General features: G+C 32.0%; 1 protein-coding gene across 2 annotated transcripts in view; it reads left to right on the forward strand.

Annotated features, from left to right (window-relative positions):
* The first annotated feature begins 8,758 nt into the window (after positions 1–8,758).
* LOC113518967 (homeobox protein caupolican) overlaps positions 8,759–16,091 on the forward strand; it is a 62,432-nt gene continuing 55,099 nt past the window's right edge. For both annotated transcript variants that reach the window (XM_026904011.3, XM_026904019.3), the window contains exon 1: positions 8,759–9,250. In XM_026904011.3, the coding sequence (XP_026759812.1) occupies positions 9,209–9,250 (42 nt within the window). In that variant the 5' untranslated portion in view covers positions 8,759–9,208. The remainder of the gene's footprint in view (positions 9,251–16,091) is intronic.

A 16,091-nucleotide genomic window follows, 5' to 3' on the forward strand; every position in this document is an offset into this window, starting at 1 on the left:
ATTTGTCCGCGTATATGGAGGACTCTTCATATAATAAACTAAGAATTAACTTAAAATTAATATTGTAATTATAAATGAAATATATAGTTAATGGCAGGCTGGTGAAATTTCTAGTAAAAGGAAGTGGTTTGACAACGCCATTAACATGAGTGATAACTTCCTTAACTGGACCCAAAGGCCATTTAATGTTTTTTTATCATAAAACAATATCTCTGATTTTAAATGTAGGTAATATTACTTCTTAGGTTGCACTCATTCGTTAATAACTACTGCAAGCTTTTGCATTATAAAAAATTCTGGTGATAATATTTTTTTAATTTTTGATATAATGATATCGAGTAATCAGATCTCCATCTGATAGTGGGCTTAGATAGAGCTCCTTCATAAAAGGTGTTTTGCAAGTAATTGCCACGCTTGGCAGTCGAATTTGCAGTTAGATTTTGGTGATGTTTTAAGAGGGACGCTACTGTCTATTCCTCGACCATTAAGTTCCTTTAGTCGCCTCTTACGACACCCACTATTATATATATATAAAATATGGTGTTGTTATGCTTGGCACAATGCTTTCTTCATCATCGACGTTAGCAGACAATGGACATCAATTTAAAATTGCCTCTATGCCATATTCTATTTTATTGATATCCCTTTCACATGATATCCCTCCACTAAGCAAAAGTCTTCCCGGTCATCTTCCAAAACTTTCATGTCATATATTGTATCTAATTGCATGTGACAATTAAACTATTAATCACCAATCTTGTTATCCTTTCCCAACAACCTCTAAATATTCTAATTATGTGTCGAATGTGATTACTTCACATTACTAATGTTAAAATAAAATGAAATGAAATGCAGTATTAAAGAAATGTATATAGGTATCTGTCTATTTACCTACTTCATAACGCCAGTTATGAAGTAGGTACATAGACAGATACCAAAATATGAAATTGTAGATAACTTTAAAACAAAAGAAAGTTTTACTAACACCAACAAATAGTCCTATTACGTATATATTAATTACAGTATTATCATCTACAACTTTACAGTTTAGACGACGCTTTCATTGGCTAGACTGTCAACATTATTTGGTGTCCCGCCCCAGTAATTTATAATAAATTATTATGATAATTAATATCTATTGAAGTACACAAACACCTACTTGTGATAGAATTAGGTAGAGAAATGTTGTATAGAGCTATGTTAACAATCATGAATTTTATTAAGTTGTATTCACACAAGCATATCGGGTCAAACATCTATACCTAAGTATTTACCGCCAATAATCCCTCTGCACCCCCGCCTCCCACCCGCTCAAACAACGGTACACCCACGGTCCTCTCGGTCTACTCATTTCGTATGCAATTTTATTCATTATTTGTAATCTACTTCAATCGAATAGGGTCTCAGTATAAATCACTTTTAGGATTTGCTCCGTAGGACGTATGTAGATTGACGCTTTTAGTGTGATATTTAAATGCGATGTGTCTTTGAACGGTTAGGTACAGACCTGCTAATAAAGCCCGCCTTCCACGAACTTGATATGTATGAGACGGTCGATCTAAGAAACTCATTTGACTAAAACAAATAACGCTCGCTTTCTTTTTATTTTTTTAAGCGCACGCCTTTTAAGATGCCGATGCGTATTTCAATTTTATTTCAATCTGTCGCTGTTGCTATAATATACCTACAAATCCATTCACACAAATCCACTCACATGTGGTAACGTTATTAAACGAAACTTATAAATCACTATGCAAATTGTAAGGTTTAATAATAACAATAAAAACATTTATTCAGCTACAAATACAGCAGTAGTTGAACAAAAACACACTAATGATCAATTTATACATTAAAATAATAATGTTTGCATGATGTGGTAGCAGTATAGGTATCGGTATAGGTATAGTGCTGTGAAGTACTTGACTGAATAAATGAAATATCTTTACTGTTCCATTCAAAGAATGAGACAGATTATAAAGATTTACAATATGAATGTTTAATTACATAAAAGCAAGATAAAGAGGCAAATTAGTTAGTTAATTTATTTAACTTGTATGTACATAACAAATTTGCACGTGGTGGAAATAACACCTAAAGGCGTTCTCTACTAGTCCACCATGGGGTAAACAGAAAAGTTTCTTATGAAAATTGTTTGTTACGTTAAGGCAATAAAAATTTAACTGCTGATCTTATTTTTGAATCCTTCGTATTATTTACCTAAGCTGAAACCTCGAAAGTTTATATAAAAACAACATAACTTCACTTGTCTTACAGACGTCCTTCGGTTCCATTAAAACACCTATATTAAAAGAAATATTAAATAGGTATAGTTATATAAAATAAGCAATTACGTATAAATATATACAAAATAAATTAACGTAAAAAGGACGAAATTGAATTGGTAGACAATTATACAAACGTATCATGTTATTAATTTACTTAATCGTCCCTTTTAAGGGACGAGTGGGCATTTTAAACTAGTTCTTTGGGGTCTAACGGATATGTGGGGCAAGATTCAGTGGCCCAGCGGGTCCAAAACTACTTGACCATTTCTAATTAATTACGTATGTGGTTTAAGGTGGGCCACAAAATGTCTGCGGATTAGTGGATTGATCTGACCCGAATTTTATTGTAAGTAACAAATATCAACGCTTGATTTTCAGTATGTATTTGAAAAAAATTATCAACTCACGCAACGTGTAGCCGAAAATTATTTCAATTAAATTAATAATTAGGTCATGCACAGTATATTACTATGTAATAAATATAATTCTTTAATATATCTCTATTATTTAATAGGTCTCTATTATTTAATAGGTCTCTATTCACAAGAGAAAAAATAGGATTAAGTACCACGTTGGTTAAGAGGTAGCAAGTTTTATTTTGAATTTTCCTTTTCTTTCATTTATATATTGTATTTTGTAGTCATCTTTTATAATACATATTTTGGAAATGAACAACGACTGTTGGGTTATTATCGTCATACTCCAGCACCACTTCGATCAAACTATATATTATTATTTCAGCCATTAACTGTCAACTGTCCACACGATTAACATAAGCCTTTCCTATAAGGGGACTTTTGCCAGTAGTTACCAGGCTTGACAGGCGGATTGGCAACCGTAATTAGACTTTTAGAGATATTTTAAGAGGAACGCCGCTGCCCATCCCTCCCCCACCCTTAGTCACCTCTTACGACACTCTCGGGAAAGGAAGCGGTGGCCCATTCTGTGCCGGTGCACACACGACCAAAGTAGATATGGTTAGTATCAAATGACGTAACATGCACATGCCATCGACAAATTTTGACCTTGTAAGATCTGTGTCCAATTATGGCATTAATATTGTTGAACTAACTACTCGTACTTATGTACGCAATGTTGTTTACGACTTTTGAAAATCTGTAGTCGTTTATCAACTTTTGCTGCTGATTGTGCCAAAGTAAAATTTTGTTACTAGATTTTTACAACATTCTGTTATTTGAAATACTATACAACTGAATATTTTTGAAATAAATAAATAGGTATACATTTCATTTAATTCAGCTGCGCAGTAGTCCTTAATAAATTACTATTTTTATAATTGGAAGGGCTGTACTCAGAGTTTCTTTGCGAGACAGAATCAGAAATGAGGATATCCGTAAAAGAACCAAAGTGACCATCATAGCTCGGAGGATAAGCAACCTGAAGTGGCAATAGCCTGGTGACATAGCTTGAAAACGCGACAACCGTTGGGGAAGACAGATTCTTGTGAATTCAGAATGACAGTGGCGACCTCGTATGGGTAAACAAAATGTAGGACGACCTCCCGTTAGATAGAGTGACGACCTCAAATGCATTGCAGGGAGTCAGCGAATACTGGTAGCTTAAGACCGTTGTTTATAACAGTCTATGGGGGAGGCATATATTCAGCAATGGACAGATAAAAGCTGAGCTGATGATGATGATGAAATGACTATTTATTTAGTACATTTAGTCAGAGAAATTGTTCTGATTTGTCAATTTTTATAGCTAAGTTTAGTAATGTGAGTAACTAAGATTTCTTTTTGCATAATATATCTGTAAAATATCCCATAGAAATTTTATCATAACCGAAATACGAGTAACTGGTTTAGTCGCGTTTGAAGTCAATGTTTCTTTTTTGTGAAAATGTATTTGCTTTTAATGTAAATATTTTAATAGTATTTTCTAAGAGCATTATTTCATTGCTCAACTGCATTCGTCAACAACAGAATACTGTGAGCGCGTTCTTTCATTGCTCGACTGTGTTCGCGTAGATTAGAGTATTCTGAGAGCATTCGTTCATTGTTCGACTGCATTTCTCAACAACAGAATATTCTAAGAGTATTCTTTTATCGCTCGACTATATTCGGGTATATTAGAGTATTCTGAGAGTATTCTTTGGTTGCTCGGCTGTATTCGTCGACAACAGAATATCATAACAGAATTTTTTTATTGCTCAACTGTATTAGGGTACATTAGAGTATTCTTAGGGCATTCTTTAATTGCTCGACTGCATTCGATAACAACAGAATATTTTGAGAGCGTTCTTTTATTGATCGATTGTGTCTGTTAAAAATAGAATATTTTGAGAACATTCTTTTATTGATCTACTGTATTCGCATACATAAGAGTATTCTGGGAGCATTCTTTTGTTGCTCGGCTGCATTCGTCAACAACACAATATTATGAAAGCGTTCTTTCATTGCTCGATTGTATTTGTCCACAACAGAATATTCTGTGAACATTCTTTCACTACTCGACTGTATTCGGGTACATTAGAATGTTCCAAGAGCATTCATTCGTTGCTCGACTGCATTCTACAACAACGGAATACTGTGAGAGCATTTTTTCATTGCTCGACTGTATTCGGATAAATTAGATTATTCTGAGAGCATTCTTTCGTTGTTCGACTACATTCGTCAACAACGAGAATAGTCTGAGAGCATTATTTTATTGCTCGACTGTATTCGTGTATAATAGAGTATTCTGCGAGCAGTCTGTCGTTTCTCTAATGCAAACATGAAGAACAGAGTATTATATGAGCATTACTTCCTACCGTAGTACCTACGCTGTTTTGCGTTATTCCTTTCTGCTTAATCATATTGAGTGCTACTTTCGAGCTTGCTTTATTCTCTTCTTCTATCTAATCAAAGTAATCTGCTTTAGATAGTTTAATATTAATAACTTAGTATAACGTTATTTCAGTTTAATATTTCTACATTTTCTGTATAAAACATAATTATTAATATATCAATATTAGATTAAAAATTCGTCTATAACACAAGCGTAAAGCAGGATAAATGGCGTTTACAGATCATTTGGTATTAAACGCGCAAAATTATCAAAGCGTAAAATTTCAAACAATAGGCGTGGTCGATCAAGCGTGCTCGGATAATGTGGTTGTGAGGACCAGACCGCACCTTACTTGCTCGCAAACCCACTGATGATTATTTAATTTCATTATATTCATAAAAAAGTAACTATTAAGAACTAAGTTATGTTGTTGAAATTTATGCTTTTAGTATTATTATGTGTCTCTATTCATCAAATTCTTTACCATTATATGAATATAACGTTTAGTATTGGCGTATTTAGGATTATTTTCTAGGGAAGGGTTCTTTAAAACAGACATATGTATACTCTCAGACGTATGTTTGTGAAGCTTCGCTTGCATCTTGGATTAGGCACCAACCATTCCTGGGGTGGGCACGTCCCTGGTCCTTCTTTAAATATCTACATCTATGAGTTCAGGAATATGCCTGTACTCACAAATATATACTTTTGATTCCTTTTAATACAGAGTTATTTTAACATGAGTAGTTACTATGCAGTTGATGTAATTGTGTGATAATATTTGTCTTCTCAAGACCAAAAAGGTTTTGGGATTGAAATTCTTGCGTTTTAAATGGATTTGCACATATTTGTGCAAGTTATTCCTTACTGTATTTTAATTTTCACTTAATTATTTAATATGACTAAGTAATAATTAAAATATTTAATAGTGTTTGAATTCAAATATTCTCAAATACTATAATTCGTACGTACAGTGGGTATACCTAGAAATACTCATAATAAACTCATAATATGTTTGAATAAAAAATGTACATGTATAAATTTAAATGTATAAAATATAATAATCAATTATTTAATTGCAAAGAAAAATTTAGTCAATCATTTGATCGTAATGGTGTTTCTCAGTTGTGTAGTTAGGATTGAAATTAGGTCAGTTTTGTGGTATAAAACATTCAAATTATACTTACAACTAGGTGTTCTAATATAATTTATTTTAATATTTTACTCTGTTATCATCATATCCCCTATTTTTTACTAAGCAAAATAGATTTATCATAATGATTAGCTACTGTCATTACAATAGGCAATAAAATATATATAATTAACAACTGCATAAAATTTATTTTGCACACTTATTAACATGAAATTATTCGTAATCGGACATTGATTAATAAAACTTAATTTTTAAAGAATAACTTTTACCCGCGACTTCCCCTGCGCGACTAGGATATGTTCACTGACCGGAATGTAGAGTACCTATATATATACAACCTAAATTCTTCCTCCCATATAGTATGTGTAGGTATATCGAATTTCATAATAATCGATTCAGCCGTTGAGACGCTAAGAAATAACAAACTCACTGTATGAAAGTAAGTTTATTACCTCTAAATTTTAATTTGAGTTTTAATATTAGCAAAGATAGCACTTGCTTAAAAATTTATTTTGGTTTTTATATTCAATATCTTAGGTTAAAAAAATAATCTATTATTCCTATATTTATAAGTATTATAATCTACGAGTATCATATCAATCCCACAGTACCTAATAACTAGTTAAATTAAATATCAACGGCATCTATACATATCATCAAAATAAACCGAATAATTTAGATAAGAATCGACAAATTAGATTTTTCCCTATCATTGAAACTGTAACAACTCACCTAAGTTAAGATTATTTAATTAAAAAAAAGTTTGTTATCTAGTTCGCATTTATATTTAATGTTTAGATTCTAGAGGCATTTATATAAACAATGGTTTAATTTTGTAAACTAAGTACCTAAACTATCTATATAAATGACAATACTTTGCTCCTAATATAATGGAATAAGTACATACAACTTACAGAGATGCACATCTCGTACGTTGCGGTGTAGGTGAACTAGTAATGAGTTAGAGGATTAAGGTCAGGTCATAGTAATGGCCGTCAGGCGATGAGCGGGTGAGAGAGCGATGCGTGCAACATCAGTGAGAGCGGAGCGCTGAGTGAGTTCAGCTTAGCGTCGCGCGCCGCTCGACCCAATTGGTTGCTCGCTGGCGGCCCGCCCAGGGGAGGGGGCCACTCACACACTCTCACACTCACCTAAGATAATTTATTTTATGTTATACCGTTTGAATATTTTATATCTGTGTGAGTTTTTTCGGTCGGTATGCGTTCAGTGTGAAATATTCGCGCGATAAGAAAGAAGAGGGGAACAGATCGATCGGGGACGTTGCGCTTTTTATTTCGATACTTGACGGTGTTGTTTCCAAAGCTTAATTGTAGGTGCGTCGTCTTGAACTATATGACAGACATAATTAGTTAGATACATATATTTTTCGTATTTTTAACAATCTTTAGTAACGTGTTTACCTAAACAGCTCTTAAATTAAAGATATTTACTAATACCGATAGATACATAATTAATATTATTAACATATAAGATACTTTTTACTAAGTAATATTACAAATGATGAAGCTTATAAAGATATTCTTTATTATTAAACAAATTAACTCAAAGTGTAGAGATGCGCCACGTCCAGGGTTCATATATAATACATACTTTTTATTCTAATTAAATCAGGCAAGAATTTAAGAGCTAATTATTTCTAAATAAAAATTATTAATTATCTGTTCATTATACTCAATCTACCTATTTAATAAGTAATTATAAATCCATATTTAAAGAAAGTAACGTGTTAACAGCTATTAAAAGGAATTTATTAGTATTCAGTACATTAAATAGATATAATCTATTTAATATAGGTACCTGCTTACAACATGCAGTTTAGATCCTTTCATTTACCTATTTGAATATCATTAGCTTCACCATAACCATTACTTTTAATCATTGTAATTTCTTTCTATGTTCTTATAGTCTGTACACGACAGGTAAAATAATGTTTATCGCAACTTCAGAAGTCTCAACACTGCTATAACTCTGCGTATAATATCGTACGCAATACATATACAGTCGAGATAAACACATTCAAAGACCGTTTAATACTGTCACCGCTAACATGTTTCCACCGCTAAAGCGACCCCAGTAATATAAGCTATCGAGTACACAACAGGCCACAACCGCCGACATCACAAGCAGCCTGCTATGGATAACTACTAAGGTATTTGCGTTCCACGATGAAGGAAAATAAAAATTACAAATGTCGTGGTTACCTTTAATCAAATGCAAAGCTATCATTAAGTCGACGCTTCGGCAAACTCGCTCGTCGTGAGCAGCGTCACTGTTAATTATCACAATATATATGTATAAAATAAAATAAAAGAGACCGCTCTGTACCAATACTAACATAAAAAATACGAGAAAAGAAAGAGAAGCTTTAAAAAAGAAAGGAGTGCATCTACCCCCACTTCTGATCGCCCCCACCGCGTCGGGCCGCCCCTGCGGCGGGCGCCACCCACCGCACCGCAAAAATCGAGAGCGTCGACGGCGGCGCGGGGTCAAACGGCGACGCGAGCGTGAAAAGAAGGAGCGGTGTGCGAGCACCACGCACACAAGTGGAAGTGTGCGTGTGCGCGCGAGAGGGACGGTCGAGGCGAGAGCGGGACGGCGGCGCCAATTACTATCACCTGGCGGGCAGCTACCGCATTACCCACTGCCGCCGCGCGCGCGACCACGCGCCCGCTGCACCACGCGGCTCGCTCCGCTCTTGTGACGCTCCGCTGGTACCCCGAGTCTGCACTTCAATCGATATTCGCACCGTCGCGACCGGCTACCGTCGCGAGTGCACTCCGTGATATTCTAATCGCAGCTATTCGCTCTTCTCGGGGATGCACCGTGAACAACTTTATCCCGTATGTTGGTAGTAGTGCTGCCGCGCGACAACATGCAACTGTGAAGTGTGTGCGGACAGTGACACGAACAATACGAGAAACGTGCTTATTAAGTTTACTATCAAGTTTCATTGTGAAAAATGACATCCCAGTTCGCCTTCAGAGGATCTCCTCCAAATCAGGTAAAATATTGAACTTAAAAACTTAATTTACATTTGTTGAGTACACAGTTACTTTTAACAATTTTGCAGGGCGATCTAAGTAACGTTAAGGAAATTTGTCATTTTAATAAAATGTTCTTGAAGTATGTGGTATGTTTATGTGTTTACTTAATGACTTATTTTGAAATGTAATTTCCATACTGCTTTCAACGAGCGATCATTTTATATAGTTATTTTTACACTACTGACATTCAACAATTATTTAATAAAGAAACACTGTACCTAATTAGTTAACTTTTCTCGTTCATCAGAAACATCTTTTCCACACTTAAGTAGTTTTATAATTACTAGATGTAAATTTAAAATTTACATGTAAAATATTATCGACTGTTTTGTTAATTTCGATTGCAATTAAACAATGAAGTTATACCTACTTATAAGTATCTAATTTAAATTTTATTAAAATAAGTAGGTAGAGACGTCGTCAATTTGTTGGGTAGGTACTCTACTTATCTTCCTAGTTGTTGTTATTGTATTACCACTTTCACTTTGTTTTTATCGGTTATAATTAATTAATAATAAATAAGTTATTATGCTTTTTCCGTACGTAGGTACCTACTATCATTTATTAAATTTCTATATTTATTAATATAATGTAAAAGATTCCAAAAATAGGATTCATAACGTTTTTAGGTAATTAGATGGGTTGGTACTGTTTTTAATATCGCGTTTATTGTTTGCATTACTGTTTGTCTTTATAACATCCTGGCTAAATTTGAGACATTAGGTATTTACTTACATTTGTACCAGTACTTCTTTTTACTAGGTACACATTTTGAGAAATTATGACTTTTTCAATATCCTCGTCTCAAGTACACTCTCTGAACCTATCTTTTCATGTGATGTAACAAAAGATACACCTTTACTTTCTTCATTTTACGTTAATTATAACAGAATAACATTAAAAAGTAATACAATTTTTTTTTAATATAGGTTATTATTACTAAGTCAAATTTTTAACTACTTGTTTTAATTTCGTACCATGACAGATATATATTGAATAATAAAATTTCTTTGTTCTTTAATAATACAAGATGACGCGATAATTAAATAAATTACTTAAAAGAACAAAACAATATAGAGATTAAATATATAGAGAGAAAGAGAGAGGGGTAAAATGTGCCTAAAGCATGCAACCAGATTTATTTGGTTTGAAATAATAATACCTATAGCAATATAATTAAATAGCAACAGTACTAAAAGAAAGACAAATTAGAGCTAAATTATAATAAATTTAGCCTAAATAACATCGTAGGCACAAAAATAGGTATTATTAGGTGCAACATAGAAAAGAAAAAGGTAATATACTTAGCAGATAGTATGAGTAGGATTTGATCAGTTAAACAAAATACATCATATAAAGGAAAAATAAGTCTTAAACAAGAGCTCAGAACGAGAGTTGGGATAGAGCAATACTAGCAGGACGAAACTAAAAGAACAATAGAAAAATAAAGTTGTATGCGAATGCAATAGAGCAATCGAAGAATCTCATTGTACTCTTCGAATTTTCATAGCATAAACAAGAAATAAAAAAAGAAGAAAAGGAACAAGCATTATCTCATTTGACCTATAGATGAACGAAGAAAGATTTAAACGACTATTGATTTAAATTGATTATAAATAGCTCTACTATAAATACTTATACGTTAGAAATAACGTTAAAAAATATGTATCTAATAAATAATTTGATGTATCTTTGACTCTAAAGAGAAAAAAAGTACTCGAATACAAATTTCAATATTGAAACTTATGTTCTAATTGTCATCATAAAGTATTCATTACCTTTCGTAACATATCATTGAATGGCTAATTACTACACCGATAATAATATCCGTTTACATCACAATGTACTTATTAGCTGTACAATACATAAGGTTACAGATATAGATTTTACCACTAAACCTATAAAAATGCACTGTTAAAATTTCTTTTGTCAAGACATTAAAAAAATACGAATATGATATAGGAACATTAGGAATTTTATCAATATATGTACAGATTTATAATTAACAAGAGTTTGGCTTGTCTAAGGATAAATAATACCTCAGACGGGTGGTAGTTACGCTTGTAAGACTGGAAGTGTTATTTTTACATTGCCAAATCTAAACCCGCCCACTAGAAAACCAGACGTGAATATAGTAGGGTGGCGATGGGTGTTGCTGCTTCTCTCCCTACAATTTCTCTCTAAGTAGTATACATACTATACGAAGAAAGAAAAGGTAAGTATAAGTAAAAAATAATCACATTTTTCAGTTACAAATATATGAACACAAAATTGCTTCACTGCATTGTTTGGATTCAATAGCACCTTTTTACACTTCTAAATTATTTCTATTCTTTATGTTGTGTTTTATTTTTTACAAGAAAAAAGAATATGTTTACAATTACATATACTAATAGGATAATTAATAATACTATTATGAATAGTTAATGAAAATGTTTCACCTACATATATTAACGAAGTAATTAAGGTAGATATAAATTAAAAAAGTAAAAAGATAAAGAGCTATAGAAATAATAAAATAGAACGTAAAATTAGATAGATTTAGGTAAATGAACGAGGTTTACAAAAATTGCAAATAGCAAATGTAAGAGAGCAATTAAAGAATACTTTTAGAAAATTTTAGGAATGTTCTCTGTAATAAACTTAAAAGAAGGAGAGATAACAAAAATTATAAACAGTATAAAAAAAAATACAGAACATTTTATTATGTTCATGATACTGTTATTGTCTATAGACGACGGTTGCCACTTTCCACCAGGTGGACCGTCAGCTGATTTGCTAAACTGAGTTGCATAAAAAATTCAAATGCTCATTTGGACAGTCCTTTGTTCATGGCGTTCCTTATTGGCGTTACTGTCGAAATATATTTATTCTTGTTACATGCTAGTAAGATTTAGGACATTATTTGCTTATTTGTAAAGTGACTGTAAATATATTAGTAGGGACTAAATTCACCTGCAAAAACAACGCATGAGCAAGAATTAATTAACGAGAAAATCAGCTGAGTTAATAATCAAGGACGAATCAATCATACAAATTTAGTAGTATGTATTTTACATATTAAACTAAGTAAGAATTAATGAACTTACGACTTAGCAGATGGAGTAGTCATAAGCGTAATTGTGTGTTTTCGTTGTGGGGTACACGATACGAGTAAATCTTCAATATTGCCTACACTTAGACTCTCAATCCAAACAGTTACAATAATTAATGAGTCTTATTTTATTATCTTTATATTTATATTATTTTCAATATTTATACATATTTTTAATGTACATGTAATACTTAAGTTATATAGGTATATTTTATTACTTTTTGTCCCGAAAATAAAATACATTCTAACGATTAATTATTGATATATGTTAAAAATATATTTTTACAAGTGTTATACAAAATAGGTAGTATTTTTTGTTATTTTTCTGTTTATCTTTTTATTAATATTAATTTTCTTATTAACTTAAACTTTAATTAAAGTTGACATTATTATCATATAAGCCCTTTACAGTCCATGCCGAATATAGGCCTCCCCTATAAACTACCATAAGGTATGGACCATACATCTGCATCCATTGAATCTCTGTAATTCATTTGAAGTCTTCACTTCATTTAGTGGGGGGGGGGTCGCCTTCACTGCGTTTGCCTTTACGGGGTCGCCACTCAATAATCTTATCCATCAGTTGTCGATTTTATGAGCTATATGACTAGCCAATTGCCACAGCCAGCTTACTTATCCTTCAGACTATGTCAGCCACTTTGGTTCTTCTGCGTATAGGTAGTTGGACCCTGGATGTGTAATATGGATGTCACCGAAGTGTTATAAGTCTACCAATATGAGTAACAGGTAGGTACCAAACTTATCTATAAAAACTCACTTATTGTCTACAGTTTATTTAAATAGTATTTATTTGAACAAGTACATATAATTAAAATATCAAAAGCCAATTTTCTCTAAAGCAATTTCGTGCTCTTTCCCGGTCTTCTATTCCAGAGACTACTGCAGTACTTGTCAATACTATTTTTTATTTTGACATGTTAAGATCCTGTATCCATTTACCTTTAAATTCTTCGTCTTTACAAATATACCTATAGTTAGTTTATTTTTTATTTTGTAGAAGTAATTAACCTTTAAGCTAAAAACGAAGCATGAAATGTTACTTACAAACGTTCGAGCACAATAGAGCTTGTTTAATTTACTGTTCAGTGTTTTTTCCTTTGTTCCACGAGAGAACCAGTAAATTATGTCTAATGCAAATTTATCTAGAAAATACAAGGATGGAAGGTATATACTAGGAAAGTTAATCCATTAGATCCCGTTTTCTGCAATTCCTCAAGATTACCTAAAACTTATTAAATTAAATAAATCTTACTTTTATGGCTACCTTATAAAATTATTTACAAATTAAACATGTTTAATTTATTAGTCCGTAATAAGCAGGTACCTAAACTGTATTTAAAAATTAACAATAATTTCTAAGTAATATTATAACTGTACCTACCATCCGACCGACAAAAATTAAACCAAAAATTGTGTACTTGTACATAAAATTCGCTACAATGATTTAATCACTTAATTAAAATCTTTACGCAGTGAGTTTGTATCAGTATTTTTATTTGTATCAGGTAACAGAAAAGTTTAGTTACTATCTAGAAAGATATAATTAAATTATGTTATCTTTGCCATCAATCATTTGAGAATAAGTCTCAACAATGTATAAAAGATGTGTACATACATCATTCGCAAAAAAAAGATTGCCCTGCCACGACTTAATTAATAAAGTGTGATATGTATCTCATATTAATAATAATAAGTAACACAAGCCTCATTAAAATCAGCTCATTATTTTCCTTGATGTAAGAACAAAGAGATTTATGTAAAAGGCGAGTAACAAGTATCTTGATGCTGATGTTTGTTGGTTTGTTGATGAGTACAAGGTGCTATAATAGTAATAACATTTATAATATAGTATATATTTTCTTTATGTATAATTATTTACCTATAAAAACAAAAGATCGTTATATTAGAATTTACATTGATACACCGCCATCTAGTGGAGAGTTACAGTAAATTATATGATACACAAGATATCTCGACTGAGCCCAAATTTGTATGGAGATACTCGTAATTGTTCATAGTGATCAGTTGACTGGCATAACCCTTGTTAATGTGTCGTAGCGCCATCTAGTAGTGAGTTACGACAATTATCATAACGATACCATCATTGCTGATAGTATATATTTTTTTTAATTAATGTATATAGGTGGAACAAGATCTATCTAATGACAAGTGATCAACGTAGACCGTGAACGTGATGGCTCAAGATATCACTCGTGGGTTGCTGACCTTTGTGACATGAAGATCTTCAATTACAACAGCAAACATCCAAACATGAATTTAAAAAAATACAAGAATTTCAGACATAATGAACGAAAGATGCCGTAAGTGATTCAGTAATTTCAGCAATATCCATGGTTGCATTCTTCATTTTTATAAAACCGTTCGTTACTTGGCATTGGTATTTAAAAAAAAGACACCAAATTTTTTTGCTCTATTTCTAAACTTCTATTCAGAAGATTAAAACAACAGCAACAACTTTACGCGTTTTCATTTAATGATTAGGAGTTAATTTAATTTAACATTTAATATAGTGCATATTATAATAATGTAAATAGATTTAGGTTGAATTAGATACAATTTTTACATGGCAATACAGTTTATAATCATACAGACATCTATGACTTATTCCTGTATTATCCCTGGCAGTGAAGTTCCTTCTCATATTGGAAGTAGTAATTTGTAACACTTTTATATTTCAATAATATTACTACTAGTACTGGTACTGTTGTTGATGACTTTATAATCTTTTATTAGTTATTCCAAAATCTGCATTAAGTGCATAGGTACTAACAAACATAAAAAATCCATAGCATATTATTCTTTATATGTTTATTTTGAGTATGTTATATGATGTCAATAAATAAGCAGCCTGAAGTTTTGTTGACTTTCAAAGATATGGTTTCTAGTAAACTAACATAGAAAATATTTACTTAATTTAACGTAATCATAACTTCATTGTATAAATCTCTAACGTTATCTGTGAAGTGCATGTGATTTCATTAATAAATTATTAGTTACTGAAACCCTTATATGTTATCTGATAGTCGTTTATTAAATTTCATGACTGTCGTATTAATATTGGGATTGTCAGAGTTATCTGTCAATTTATTTAGTTTAGTAAAGCCATAATTAAAATGGTGAATGGTAAGACCAATGTTAATAAAGATAATAATAATGAAGTGAATTGGTCAGCGCCGGTGCGTGCCACGACCGATCTACTTTCGCTATCTGAGTGATAAGACCTGCATATGAGGGAAGGACCCACTCCCTCGCCTCGATAGAAGGGGATCCTCATTAGTTTTTCAGTTGGATTGAAACTTTCCGTTATACTTACTTATTAGATAGTATATTCTTTTTTAATGTTGTAAACTTGAAAAGCAAACATTTGTAATGATGTTTCAGTGTTTGTTACTCAGTCAAGTTGAGTGCATTTAGTTTAAATTTGGTACACTAACGTAGCATAATAATTTTTATACCTAATTGTTATGGTAAAGTTGATGGCAAGTTATTAATCTGATTATTTATTTAAAAAATGTAATATACCTAAAACACTATTTCTTGCTCTAAAAGCAAGCAAGGATATTTTGTTGTAATTCCTATTGAGAATAAGTAAGGAGAAGAGCGTAACTTACCTAATATTACAAGTCTTTATGGGATATTAAAATTTAGTTTCTTCCCATCAG

This window comes from Galleria mellonella, unplaced genomic scaffold (assembly GCF_026898425.1).
Source record: "Galleria mellonella isolate WM207_F2 unplaced genomic scaffold, CSIRO_AGI_GalMel_v1 utg33, whole genome shotgun sequence".
Lineage (NCBI taxonomy): Eukaryota > Metazoa > Arthropoda > Insecta > Lepidoptera > Pyralidae > Galleria > Galleria mellonella.